Here is a 13,458-nt window from a genome sequence, read left to right on the forward strand (position 1 = left end):
AATGCGACAGACTGTCTTTCAAGAATCTGAGTCATTCTGACTGTTCTGCCAGTCAACACTGTAACAGGGTATACACCAGCCAGTTCTTCCTGTCCATGTTTTCCCCAAAGACCTTTCCAAAAAGCATCACCCTTTTACTTTTAGACCAAATAAAGTGAAAATGAGGGTAGCTTGGGAATCTAAGATTTCTTTTTAATTTCTTACGTACAGCTTCAGCTTTTTTTCTATTTCACCTAAAAATCTATGCAGTCAAACCAGTGTGTATACACTCATTCTCACTGACATGTCCAACATAGCAACTTTTAGGATTGAAAAATAAACAAGCACATTTTCAAAAGGACACCCACCTTATTTTTGCCACATGAGCAATGCAGGGTATTGAACTTGTCATGTTTTTCTTCAGAAGGCAGCCACTTTTGTAGGGGAGGGACTGTGTTTGTAGTCACACATTCTTTTGTGTCCTCAACATACTGAGTGTTTTGGGAAAAAATAGAAAGTGACAATGGTACCTGTCATACGAATTGTATCAAGTCATAAAGGTTGGAGACAGCTATGTGGACATTTCAAAGAGAACGAGTTAATGGTGAACATTCATGGGAAAATGGTCACAATAGACAGGATTGTTGATGCTTGGGTTAATGGGAAAAATAAATCAATGGCTAGTTGGTCCTTATGCAGAGGTGGTCACTTGTACAGGTTTGACTGTACATTACTGGCCAGGTGGTCCTTATAAAGATATACATGTACATGAAGGGGGGGGGGGTATATGTACAATTTCCCTAGTTGGGTTACAGAAGATAGAAAGGAACAAAATGGAGTTCACTGAAAACATTTTTTTTGGTTATTTTAAGTTTATTTGCATACATTTATTGATACAATCACATTTCATCCACCATTATATACTCCAAGCAATCTATTTGACCTTCTATTTCCTTTCACTGTATTTTTTTCCCCCAGCTTTTTTTGTCTGCATGCTTGCATCAGTTTGGGGGTGTCCAGAGGATGCCCCCCATAAGATCATGTCAGTGTTGCCTTACGACGACCATGTTTCAAGACTATCCTGCCATGGGATATTGGAACAATTATTCTAAGAGCCTTAGAAATACATTTCATAACTTGAAAAGGCCAAAACACCAGTAACTTTCTCTGCTGTAGTTGTTGAAAGTAACTTTTAATGATTCTCTCAGATTAGTGAAGACTCTTCAATAGATACCAGAAAAATTGGTTTTATAATATTAGGGTACCTTCAATATTGTTTCATCTTTATACAATCTTTATACATTAGACTTCCAAAATCCCATTCTGTTTTCTTCTTCTTGTCCCTTTATTTCAGCTTTCTCCTCAATCTGTAACTTACACATAACAATTGACCAATGTTAAACAGGCCAGTCACATGGCTTTCCATATCATTACACACTGCACCACTCGGTGCCACCAAAAATGAAATGACCGAAGATTACCAACTTATTTGACACCTTCTAGATCTTTACAATTTACATATCCACTGCTGTCTAGCTAAACTACAGTCTGACATCTTACTCCTTTCACAGTGACTGAAAGTTACCTACAAACTTTCACCATTAATAATGAGCTGTGCACAATTGAATTTACAGATTACATACTTATAGAATTCCCCAGCACCAAGGTAGCTTTAAAATGGCACAGACAGTATCATCACGTCGTGCAGAACTTTTTTTACACTTCCATTTATTCATTGTGTTTTTCAATCCCTACATTATGGCACATCATCTAATAAATTGCTAAAAGGATATATGACTGGGCAGTTAGGAATGTTTGTAAAAGATAGGAGGCGTTTCCGGCAGAATTTTACATGACCATTCTGTCTCCATCACCCAAGTGCTGGATTCACTGCAGACATTGGTGCTTGATGGCTGTTTTTAGTAAAGTAAGTTTAAGAACATAAAGTAGTTAAATGTATGGGAGATTTTGATGACATCGTTGTAATTCTAATCATGCTTCATGTAGTTTCAAGTTCTAAAAGATTCTCTTGTCCTTCTCTTAACCAGAGGGATCCTCTGACGACACTGTTCCACAACCCCCATCCAAACTATACTCTGGTGTAGTACATACAAATAAACGTGCCCTTTCCTGTACATGTAACTAACAGGTGCAGTCTATCAGTATTATCACAGATCACAAAGAGGACCCTCTGGAAAAAAAATGGAAGCAAATACTGTTGGATGATTAATAGTCCAGAAAAGATGTGCTCCTACTGTTCAGTAGTAGAAGAACAAGTAGTGTCGGTTGTTGCCCTGTATGGCTTGCCGGCGGACACGCACGTAGTTGAAGAGGCCTTGGAGACATATCATTACACCTGTAGGGGCAGAAAATATCCAGTTATGGCCTCAGATCTGTTAATTGATACTCAAGCAGGACTCCAATTCTCGTCTGTCTCCAGCAACTCACAATACATGTACTGCATGCAATTGACTCATTTTCAAACATTTTTTTGAAAACTGCAGGTACATGTAGATCTAATAATACATTTCTATTTCAGACTATTGTCAAGGCACATTGTCACTACAGAACTACAGCTTCACTAGTGAGCCCTCTTGGTTTTAGCTTGCTACCACTAAGTCAAATTTTTCTCATAGACAACTTTGTTGAATGCAACACATGTGCTCCTCTAAAAACAGCCATCCATGAAAAATCATCCTGCTCTACGTGGAGGTAGGGGACCCATGAATGGCACTTTGTCTAGTGTTTAACAATAATGATACAGTAAAAGAGAGAAAAGCTAGTGACTTTCTGCCTGTGATGAAACTAGAGACAGCACAATGAGATTACAGAGGACAGTTTGCTCCAAAGAATGAAACGTGCTTGCAGTTTGAAGGGAAGTGTTTATGGGAGGTGGCTCAAAAATGTCATCTCTTCTTTCTAAGGATACTTTGGCCGTGAGTGACTCACCCAACACAATGAGGATCCACCATAGCCAAGTCTGGCTGTCCACAATATCTGTGCAGCATTGTGAATGCTGGAAAAGAAAAGAGAGAGTGTTAAAATTCAAGGGACTAGGAAAACTACATGAAATGATGTAAAATTTACACATTGATCATCACACATCTGACTTGTACTATCTAGTTTTTGCCTTCAGAGACTTATTCTTGATTTCTCTGACTGAGAGGTGGTTTGTATCTTGTCTATTGAAATGATTTCCATCCCAACTTGCACCATTTCTGCTCTGTGAAATCTAGCAGGACTGAGTCATAGATATGTATATCACCGGGAGTGAACAGGATCTTACACAGGTTACCAGGGTTTCCTTCAAATTACTACCGAAGAGAAGACATTTACAGGTAATAACACCTTAACATTCATGTACAACAATACCTTTACATTCATGTACATCTGATACCTCACAGTTGATAACAGATCTGACTGAACCTTCAACATACTATAGTCAAAACTTGACCGGAGTGTCTTGTAAGCACAACTGGCCAGTCATTACATTATACATGCTTTAAGGTGGCACGGTGGGCTTGTATTTATGGTTGCTGACTTAGATACTAATCTGAATTTAAACTTATGAAATCCGAGCAGGCCCCAAATGCTATTTCCTTGCGAAAGGTACTTAACACATGAAAATGAGTCCCTAGCTTCTGTAAGGGATGTCCTCTCTGATGGGAGGTAAAGTCGGAAGTGCTGTGTTTGAGGATAGCCACACCTAGACCATATCAAAGATCTGACAGCACTTATTGAAAAGAGTAGGGTCCAATCCCTGTGTGAGTTGGTCAAACCTCACAGCCCAGTTTTACGCAGCTTCTACGTACTGTACAAAACTGGTGTGTCACATCTGAAGGCAGTTTACTGGTTATGGCAAACTGGTTATGAACAAAGAAACAATACCTTGAAGATAAGAATCCACTTGACCAGTGACAAGCCAAAGCCTGACAGGGCCCCAAGTCGTCCTGCAGCACTGGAGCTGAGACAGTATGCCATCAGGAACCCGATCCAGTTAAACAGGAACGCAACTGTCAACAGGGCAGGGAAAAAGAGTTAACCATTTTACCTTGTGCTTAATTGTGTTGAAAATTCAACTTGTTGTACAATGCGTTATTTGTTTAACTATTGGGACCAGGACCACAATGAAACAAGTAATGTTTTTGAAAAAGTTGGCCAAGCGAGAATTAGCAGGGGTGTCACGCAGGGGTGCAGAAACTTGGTGGCCAACCAAAGAGAATCCTCAATCCCTCAAACACCTGCATGGTAAAAATAACAAAGCACATATCCCTGATGCAACATGCTGGGTGTTGACCTTCTTGGTGAAATTTCACATCAATAGTCTGCAATATCACTTTCTTAGAGAAGGACAACTTACAGACAAAGGACAGGAAGAAGATGGAGTCATTGCCGACGGTCATGTCTCTGGCTGTGCCGCTGACCGACTCATCATCACTGCTGAGTGTCTCTGTCACTTGCCCATTCTGCAAATGAAGTATCAATTAGAGCATGTACTAATTTGACATTAAAGTATACATATGTATCAGGAACAATGCATATCAGGAAGCAAATTGTAGTACACTACACTGAAACTTCAGTCCTTGGAGTAATCTTTACTTTCCAACCAAACTCATAAGAAGACTCACACTGTCTGTGATCTTGGTGGCCTCCTCGTAGGTGGGCAGCTTGGCCGCCACCTCAGAGTAGGGGGGCGGGGCAGGCTGGGCACTGGCATCTAGTCTGTCTTCTTCATGGTCTGAAGGAGTAAGGGTGAAAATATATGACACACAATATATCAGAAGATATTGATTGGATTTGGTAGTAAGCAGGGCTGTCTCCAGGACCTGTCCCTCTGTCCTGGACGGCAATCTGCTTGTTGGGACGGACAAAACTTATGTCTCACTCCACCCTAGGAACGAAAAAAGAAACACTGATTGGAGTTCAGAGACGAAAATAAGCATCTGGCTTATAAAGATATGCATTTGGATGTATGTGTAGTTTCACTCTCTTATAATAATTATAAGTGGGTCACTGGGTCATAATTTACTTCTAATTGAACTTCCCTTTTACTGCTGTTTGCCTCCGACAAGCTTCCAAGGCAAGGGTGTGGTCATTTTGAAATCAACTCAGTCGCTGGTGAAAATCTTCACAACACATTGAGAAACTTCAGTCTCGAGAAGAGATGTTCCTTTACATTTGTGCCAAATTTCATCCAATTTCATACATTTTATACTGACTTCCCCTCGTAATATAATAAGTTAAGTCCTTACCTGACTCCTCAGGTGTGCCTGGCTGTGTCTCAGCAGGTGAAGGAGGAGGGACGACCAGGGCGACTGTTAGAGGTCTGGACATCTCCATAGTAACCTCAGACTCCTCCTCATTGGTCAGCTGAGCAGGACATGGAAGAAGATAACCGTTATTTCCAGGTTTCAGGTGGTCTTTCAAGTCAATTTCTGAGTCTTACTAGTATTAGCATGTGGGAAAAGCAGTCAACCCAGACTTCTGAAAGTTTCTAACAAAAATACCCCATGCTGTTCCAGAACAAGCTAGGGAGCCAAAACTTACACCAAGTCTTTTTGACATCAAAAGCTATGTGCCAACCAAAGATCATCAAAGACCATTGCCTGCCTTGGACAAAAGATACATGGAAAACACTGGTAAGAATTACTAAGATAGAATGTCCTCATTGATTACACATAAAAATATTAACATAACTGTAGAGTTAGTCAAATTTTGCATGATTTACATTTAATCGTGAACATCTAAGTTACCTAAATGTTCAAATCATGCAAATCCGTCATTTTTTCCTTTAAAGTTATCCTTTTTGAAAGTTTCCAACGAAAATGACCATGCACTCCCAAAACAAGGTGCTAGTGGGCCAAACCTTTTCCTGACATCAAAAGCTATCTGCCACCAAAAAGTCAAGACCATAGCATGTCAAGGACAGAAGTTGCAAACACATGAAGTGCCACTGCAAGCCATCAAGGTACCCATATCAACAACTACCTTTATTAATTTCCAAACATCTACTAGTACACACATACCAAATATCAATACAATCCATCCATAGCTTCTTAAGTTATATTGGACAATGTATGCAAAAACATAAACAGTGACATGCACAAACTCACTCAAAACAATACCTCTAGTTACCATTTGTCTGCTCACAGAGGTAATGAATCTTTGACACATAACGCGATGAGAAAGATTTCAATTTGTTTTGACTACATCATGCTTTATTTTTCAAGACATATTTCATACATTATGACAATATGACCTAACTTAACTATCGATTGTTCACCGAGTGACGGGAGAGAAGGCATGATTGATGAACCTGGAATTTATGTTCCCAGACTGTTTGGCCATACACATTATGTCATCATGTCACCATACACATTATGTCACATTAAAACATGAACAGAACCCTTTCGATAGTGGCGAATCACAGTTTAAAAATCTATGCTATGACTCACGGCAACGCATCAACCTCTTCAAACATCTTTACACGTAGTATTAAAATCAGCTACAGTTTGAAACGGTATCCAACGATGCATTTGGCAGGTATAACATGTTCCAAGGAGGTTCTAACATCTGTCAAAATCAAGGAGGTTAAATATATCACCAAGTTTCGACTTGATTTAAATCCCATCGAAATTCTGACTGACTCGAACAATCCACGACAGAAATATTGTACACAAAAAAGACTCACCGGCTGATACCTTGTTCCCCTGTCCATGGAAGATGTACCCGTCTGCAGGGTTAGAATTCTAAATAAACCTCAGAATACCTGGATAAACAAGACAACAATCGACAGATTCCGCCCCACTCCTGCAACAAGATGGCCGACAATTAGACAGTAACCTTTGACCTTCAGGTCTTCCCACGCAGTCCGAAACATTGTATCTGATTGGTTCATTTTATGTCTTAGCCCATAAAGTAACCAATAACACACGGTCTAACAGAGCACTGGTACAATTGTACATCAAAAGGGTTTTGTGCAAAACTCTAATTCTATCTTACACATTATATAGGAGATAACGCTAATAACATATCAACTTTTAGTATGAATCAGCAGCAGGCGCGGAAGTCACATGATTCCGGGTCGGAGTATCATTTACCTGTAGGCCCGGCTCTGATGACGTCACACTTGCTGAGAAGCACTTTGACAATGGGAAACTAGTAGAGCTCTAGTTCCACGACCAAATAATACTAACCTTTACGACTGACGTATTTTTCATTGATTATGTGCAAAGGTCATTATTTGCAAATACTATGCCTGTCTTGGGTTTTGTGCGCGAGAAATTTGCGCGCGAGAAAAATGTGTCAGAAACTGTGCGCTACAAAATTCTTGGTCTGAAAAATCACGGTTTACCCCACGATATGAGTTTACACCTGTTTCCTGAATTTTTTGGTTTGAATTTTAGGTCCTTTAGGATAAGCTGACAAACAAGGGATTTAAAACATTTTTGGTGGATTTAACGGAAAAGAGGACACAAATGGAATTAAGTATCCTATTGTTGCTTGGTCCTTCAATTTTCAAGTGATTTCAAGTTTCAAATATTAAATTTTCATGCGCAAAAAAAGTTTAGAATTTGCGCGTGAAAGAATCTGCTTGAATATTTTCACGCGCAAGTTTTTCACGCGCAGAAAACCCGTTCTCGGAATAACACGAGTTCAATGATCCAAAATATGAAGGTTTTATCTCAGCGAGAGAAGGCTATTCTGGCATTTTCTCATCTATGCATATGAACCCTGATACACAATTTATGTTTGACGATGTTCAACTTCAATTAACTTCCACGTGCCGCAAGTATCAATTCCCGTCATTTCCACTCCAGTATCATACTTGTATATCACTCAGAGTGTACTACCCTAAAAGAGCGCCTACCCCGAAGTAAACGGCTACATGAACCTGTGTTTTAGCGTTGGGAAATTCCCTTTGAGCCAGTCCAACTGATTCCAAGCGTCAAACTGATGAAAGCTTGTTTGTAACTGAAGAAATTGGCAGGTAAAAAGTCCACGCGCGAGGTCGGACGCGTGCACAGCCCTGGGCAGTTTTAAGTGCTAGTGGTGCAGTCGTTCGCTTGCAGCTGGAGAGTGGCTCTTGTGGTGCAGTTTGTGATTACCATAAACAGGGATTGTGTGTAGTGAAGTTGTTGGCAATTGTTTTACATGATCTAGAGTTATGAATTGTGCCTTATGGTGGTGCATTTCCTGTAGCTTCATTACAAACGCATCCATGTAAAACACGTATTATAACATGTAACGTTAAGCCAGTTCAGCACCATGGACAGGCACGGCAGTTATGTTTGGTACGCCTCAGGGATGGAATTATTTTCCGCTCTATGCTTAAGGACGGTAATAAAATGTAAGAAAGTGACGATTATTTGCTTTAGTTTCGGCTGCAGGTTTTTCGTCCTTGATAGACCCCGGTACAACTGTTACAGCTCTACAGGAGGTACAGAAGGCCAACAAACCTCTCAGCGGCAAACCGTGTGACAGTGTACTGCATGTGACTTTATAATAACGGTGTTCGAGCACTGCATTCCACTATTGTCTTGCGCAAATACAGTTATTTCCTGTTGACGTTCTTGTACAAATTGAACTGTACCTGTTTCCAGGCCTCAGCTGGAATTCCTACATCGGAGCAGCTTACCACAGATGGAGGCTGTAAAAGGGTTTTGTGTGTTACAGAAAATATCTGACCCACCCTTGTCTTGACTCTTACGTACATTTAGAGTCAGATAAGGCAGATATAGTGTTAAGTCACCATATTGGGAGTGGAGCAGCATAGAGTTTACCATCCTGTCTTTGCCATATGTCAATGAGTACAACATCGATTGCATCTCTATCCCCTATCTCTTTTACCAGTAAACCCTGACATGATGTTGTGAGTCTAGCACTCTGACAACTTCCCCTCCCTGCAGATGTAAACCCTTCCTAAACTCAATCCATACCACTCATTCGGGTAAATTTCTCCCAACATTTTTCATTCTAACCCTGAACCTCCAGTGGATCTTACGCCCTAACGTTAACGTTAACGTTACATACATGTACAATGTACTAACAATTGGTAAACTATGTAACTATGAGTTAGTAATGTCCATCATAACACACCCTGCTGAAAAAAATGGAAAGAGTTCATGCCACAGGGAGAATGTGAAATGTTCTTTATTAAGACTCTTGTATACATTCAGTAGCAATAACTGTCTATGTGAGCAGCTTGATAGAAACAACCCATCTCTGCCACCTACATTTGCCACAAGATTTCATGAATTAATGGGTTTACTAAAAACCATACGTATCAAGGACAAAACTTCCTCAATATATTTTTAATTGTATCTAGCAACAGCAGCTAAAAGCAATTAACCCAATGGAACTATATATGTCACTGGGTAAAAGCTGAATGTGAACATGTATGACTGTTCAAAAACAATAATCAACGAGAGTGGTTGGCTTTATAGCATATTCAAGGTGGTCTCTGACAGAAATGTCACCCTGTATTTGACAAAGCAATGATTTCTACACAGCACTTTCATGTCTGTTCTTGGAAAAACATTTGTTGCTGGATGAAAATCTCAACTGAAGAACTGTGATGTGGGAATACAGTTTTCCTGTTCTCTAACAACATTTTTATGGACAAAAGTCTAAAACACTGGCATTGAAGCTTTCTTTTCAGAAAAAGGTGCTCAAAGTCATTAGTTACAACTTACAGCAATTATGTTGAAACATTACATAAGAGCCTTTTTGACATATTTTGTCATTTTGACACAATATACAAGTTTTCATACTAGTGTTAGTGTTGAAGAAGGACAGTTTTAACGTCTTCCTTCACTCCTGGCCTGACTAGTGTGGGCTTCCCCATCTGACTAACACTGATCTCCTTAAAGGCCACTGTTCTGCTGGGCACTGGTTCCAGAGATTTGGGCGGTGGTTGGGGCACTTTTGTTGAAAGAAAGAAAGGAAAAATTAAGTACATTACATGCTTGTACACTAACAATAGATAGGAGGAGACGGTCTTAAACATAAAGCAAACTTTAGGCAATATTCATATCCAGAAATCTAACAACACATCTACATGTATGTGTCTCAAAGTCCTGATCTGACCATTTTGCCATTCTATCCTGTAGATCTATCCCATAACTGGGCAAATCCCGATTTGCAAATCCTGGTATGAACCGGGTCCAAGTGTTACAATTTTTTCTGTGAACATCTCAGAATTGTTGGCCATCTTATAAGATTTTCAAATAGTCTTAAGGAAGTCCTTTGATGAGTGAGAGCCTTGGTCCCAATCCTCATCTGTTTCTTATATGCCTGACCTGCATGTGTCCAATGTTTTGTGATCAAGGACTGGGGCTATCTATAAACAATCAATCTTTGCTTCCTACACAGACCAAAGTTGAACACCCTTACCTTTAGGTGGCTGCAGCCCTGAATACTCCACTGCTGGCTGGGTGGACTCTACTGGTGCAATGCGGACAGCAAGTTCACCTATGCTGGGTTGGATGTCAAAACGGACTGCAAAGGAGAGAGGTGATAAAGCAATAGGCTCAATTACATTGTAGGTACTGTCAAGCAGCAATGATGATGATACATAAAGTGTTAGAGCAAAAAATTGAATGAACAGGGTTGACTAAGAGATCACATACAGGTACAGTACAAGTGTACCTGTATCAAAGAGTCTTTGTGTAGTATCAAGATTCTTTGATGACCTAGTTTCACCACTGACTGTGACAATAAAGGACTCTGCCTGTGTTACCTTAATGAAATGACAATGAACAGTGCTACTTACATACATGTACTTTCTAGAAGACACATGTATAGCAAGAAGGTGATAATTGACAGACTCATTTCCAATTATGGTAGGAAATACATATTGTTGATATCAACAATGATCTAAAATATCAGTCTGATAACACATCAGCTGACTCTTGAAGATGCTCTTAAAGTTTGTACATAAGACTCTGGGGGAGATTTTCTGTATCCAAGGACATTATATAGAGTGTCCTTCCTGTATCTAAGTCCTTGAGGATGAACAACCCTACCTGGATCCTCCACCCTCTCCTGCACCCTGTGCTGCTGGTGTTTATGGATGAGCTGTTGAGCCTGAGGAGGACAAGACAACATCATTAGGATCATCACTTTGCAGATAGGAGAACGAGAAAACATTAGCAATCACCATTTCACCAATGGGTACTGGATAAACCATGTGCCCACCTTTGACAATCATAGTGACAGCAAACTACAAATGTGTCTAGAAACCTTAGCTCAAATGCAAAGTTACAGAATTTGTTTTTGTTGTAGTTGTGATACATTCATCTTGCTGTCAATGAATTGTTCTGAATAAAACTCAGATGCTCAAGACTATTATATGTAAATGCTGCTGGAAATCTAGCAGGTTATCAGCATTTTTGTGGTTGAATTATAATTGTGGTTGAATTATAATTGTAACTGGAATAAAAAGTAGAATCATATGCAAAATGGAACTCTAGTGAGCCAAGACATGTCTGAAAGCATATCTAAACATACCTTTTCTTGACAGGTGATCACATTCGGGTCAGTCATGAACTCTGTGATCTTCAGATTATTTTTCAATGCCTATAAGAAAAAACATATAATTATACATCTGGTGTTCACATTAGAAACACATTTGCATCAAGGGTGTTTTTTGCACAAGTAACATGTATTCAATGAAAGATGAAGAAAACAAAGCATGAATATGGAGTTGGAGAGATATGCAAATTGTTATTTACCTGTGAAACTGTTGACCTAGCATGCATGGGCAGGGTAAGCTGGTAGCTTCTGTCTGTGAAGTCAATCTGCTCCTGCTCAGAAGGCAAATTCTTCACTCTGCAATGAATGGAAAGGAAAACAGTGCATATGCATGTAAGGTTATATGTTACATGGATTGTTGGTGAAGGTATGAATGGTAGAACTTTCATTTGCATCTTTGCCAGTCTCAATGATAATAATGTCTTTCAAGCTTTGCAAGAACTATGAACTTTGACTATGAACTTGTTTTTAAAAGATCACGTAAAACTTACATTCTGTTGGTGAGGATGGTGTACGTCTGCTGTACCAGGAGTTCTGCGGCCCCGGGTTTGCTGTGGATCGTTCCATCTATCAGCTCCTTGGGAATGTCCAGGCTGTGCTTTACAAATACCTGAAACAGAAAAATCAAGATTTCCTATTATGCATATCTCTTCATACAGAATAATTTCCTATAAACCACTATAAGCATATATAATAAAACCGTAGATGGATAGTACACTGAAGAACTCAAGTAAATGGCACTGCATATGTTGAGTTACAAAAATGTAACTGAGTTTTGCTGTGCTTCTGCAGTTAACGTTGCAATGTTTATCAAAAGCACTGAAAAATATGCTCATATGAATTATCTAGACTGCTGTATAACCACTGTACTATAGAATTGTTTCAACCGCAAATTCAACACATTGTGAAAACCTCCTTTTTCCTCCTATCAGTGAATACAACCACTGTGAAAGTAAATAAATTTATAGATTAATTTGATAAGACTGTAACATGAGACAGCTGCTCACCCTCTCCAGCTGGGACCAGTTGCCCAGTTTGGTGGGTAAGGATGTTCCGTTGTCGTAGGAGTGCATCTGGATGGACTGGGGGTAATACCAGGAGAAAATCTCCGCAACCAGAAAACCATTGGAGAAATCCCTGAAATAAGATGGATAATATATATTGATGCACCCTTTTCATTCGATGATGAAACAAACCATTCAATATCTTATCACTTGTGTCATATTGCAGCATGTTATATACCAATATATTCATCAAACAGTTTCAAATATCCTTATTACTTATATTGATGTCGTAATATTCGGTTAATGATTTGTATCCAGAAGATGATAAAAGGCCCATTTTGAGCTCTTGATCAAATCAACTTCACCCACACCACTGTTGCTACCTTCAATCCAACAAAGACGCGCTCTTCATTAAACGTGATATAAAATAAAGGGGATTGTTTGTGATAGCACCCGAACCCTCGCCATGTCAATATCTTAATTTGCCGTGGTAACATATTTATGTTGTCTCACCTTCTGACATTCTTGACTGAGTACGTTAAATCCAAACTTTGTAGCCACTTCAGGACCTCTCTGGGAAGCCCTGCCTTCTTTGGCGCGTGTTGGAAGGACATCTTGGCGTGTCAATACCTCGTTGTGATCCCCTAACGACTGGTAGGAATAAATGAGCCTCTAAAACAACAGATATACAGCCGATGGGACAATGTACTGTTTACGCGCTGTCAACTTTTTCTCCTTGGCAACCGTAGAAGCTACCATAATGTCAAAGGGGGTATTTTCATTATTTTATTGTCATCACATTTTATCAAGTAATCTTTTTCATAAAATCCGATCTTTGTAGATATATTATTTGATAGATTATGCCTTTGAAGTAATCAAAACTGAGCTAGAGCCAACTACAGATAGAATCTAAAATAAAGTTTTGGCAACCCATATCGTA

General features: G+C 39.5%; 2 protein-coding genes across 2 annotated transcripts; both read right to left on the bottom strand.

The window, feature by feature from the left end:
- Nucleotides 1-1,150: 1,150 nt before the first annotated feature.
- LOC136437352 (NEDD4 family-interacting protein 1-like) lies at nucleotides 1,151-6,829 on the bottom strand. The gene is made up of 7 exons (XM_066431920.1): nucleotides 6,671-6,829; nucleotides 5,232-5,349; nucleotides 4,608-4,717; nucleotides 4,340-4,445; nucleotides 3,868-3,992; nucleotides 2,929-2,995; nucleotides 1,151-2,335 (listed from the first exon to the last, which is right to left on the bottom strand). Exons 1-7 carry the CDS (start codon nucleotides 6,695-6,697, stop codon nucleotides 2,238-2,240), a joined length of 651 nt encoding a protein of 216 aa, XP_066288017.1. The 5' UTR covers nucleotides 6,698-6,829; the 3' UTR covers nucleotides 1,151-2,237.
- Nucleotides 6,830-9,116: 2,287 nt separating this feature from the next.
- LOC136437348 (spermatogenesis-associated protein 4-like) lies at nucleotides 9,117-13,263 on the bottom strand. The gene is made up of 8 exons (XM_066431914.1): nucleotides 13,032-13,263; nucleotides 12,522-12,651; nucleotides 12,006-12,124; nucleotides 11,715-11,811; nucleotides 11,491-11,559; nucleotides 11,007-11,067; nucleotides 10,375-10,479; nucleotides 9,117-9,903 (listed from the first exon to the last, which is right to left on the bottom strand). Exons 1-8 carry the CDS (start codon nucleotides 13,130-13,132, stop codon nucleotides 9,758-9,760), a joined length of 828 nt encoding a protein of 275 aa, XP_066288011.1. The 5' UTR covers nucleotides 13,133-13,263; the 3' UTR covers nucleotides 9,117-9,757.
- Between the last annotated feature and the right edge of the window lie 195 nt (nucleotides 13,264-13,458).

This window comes from Branchiostoma lanceolatum, chromosome 6 (genome assembly GCF_035083965.1).
Source record: "Branchiostoma lanceolatum isolate klBraLanc5 chromosome 6, klBraLanc5.hap2, whole genome shotgun sequence".
Lineage (NCBI taxonomy): Eukaryota > Metazoa > Chordata > Leptocardii > Amphioxiformes > Branchiostomatidae > Branchiostoma > Branchiostoma lanceolatum.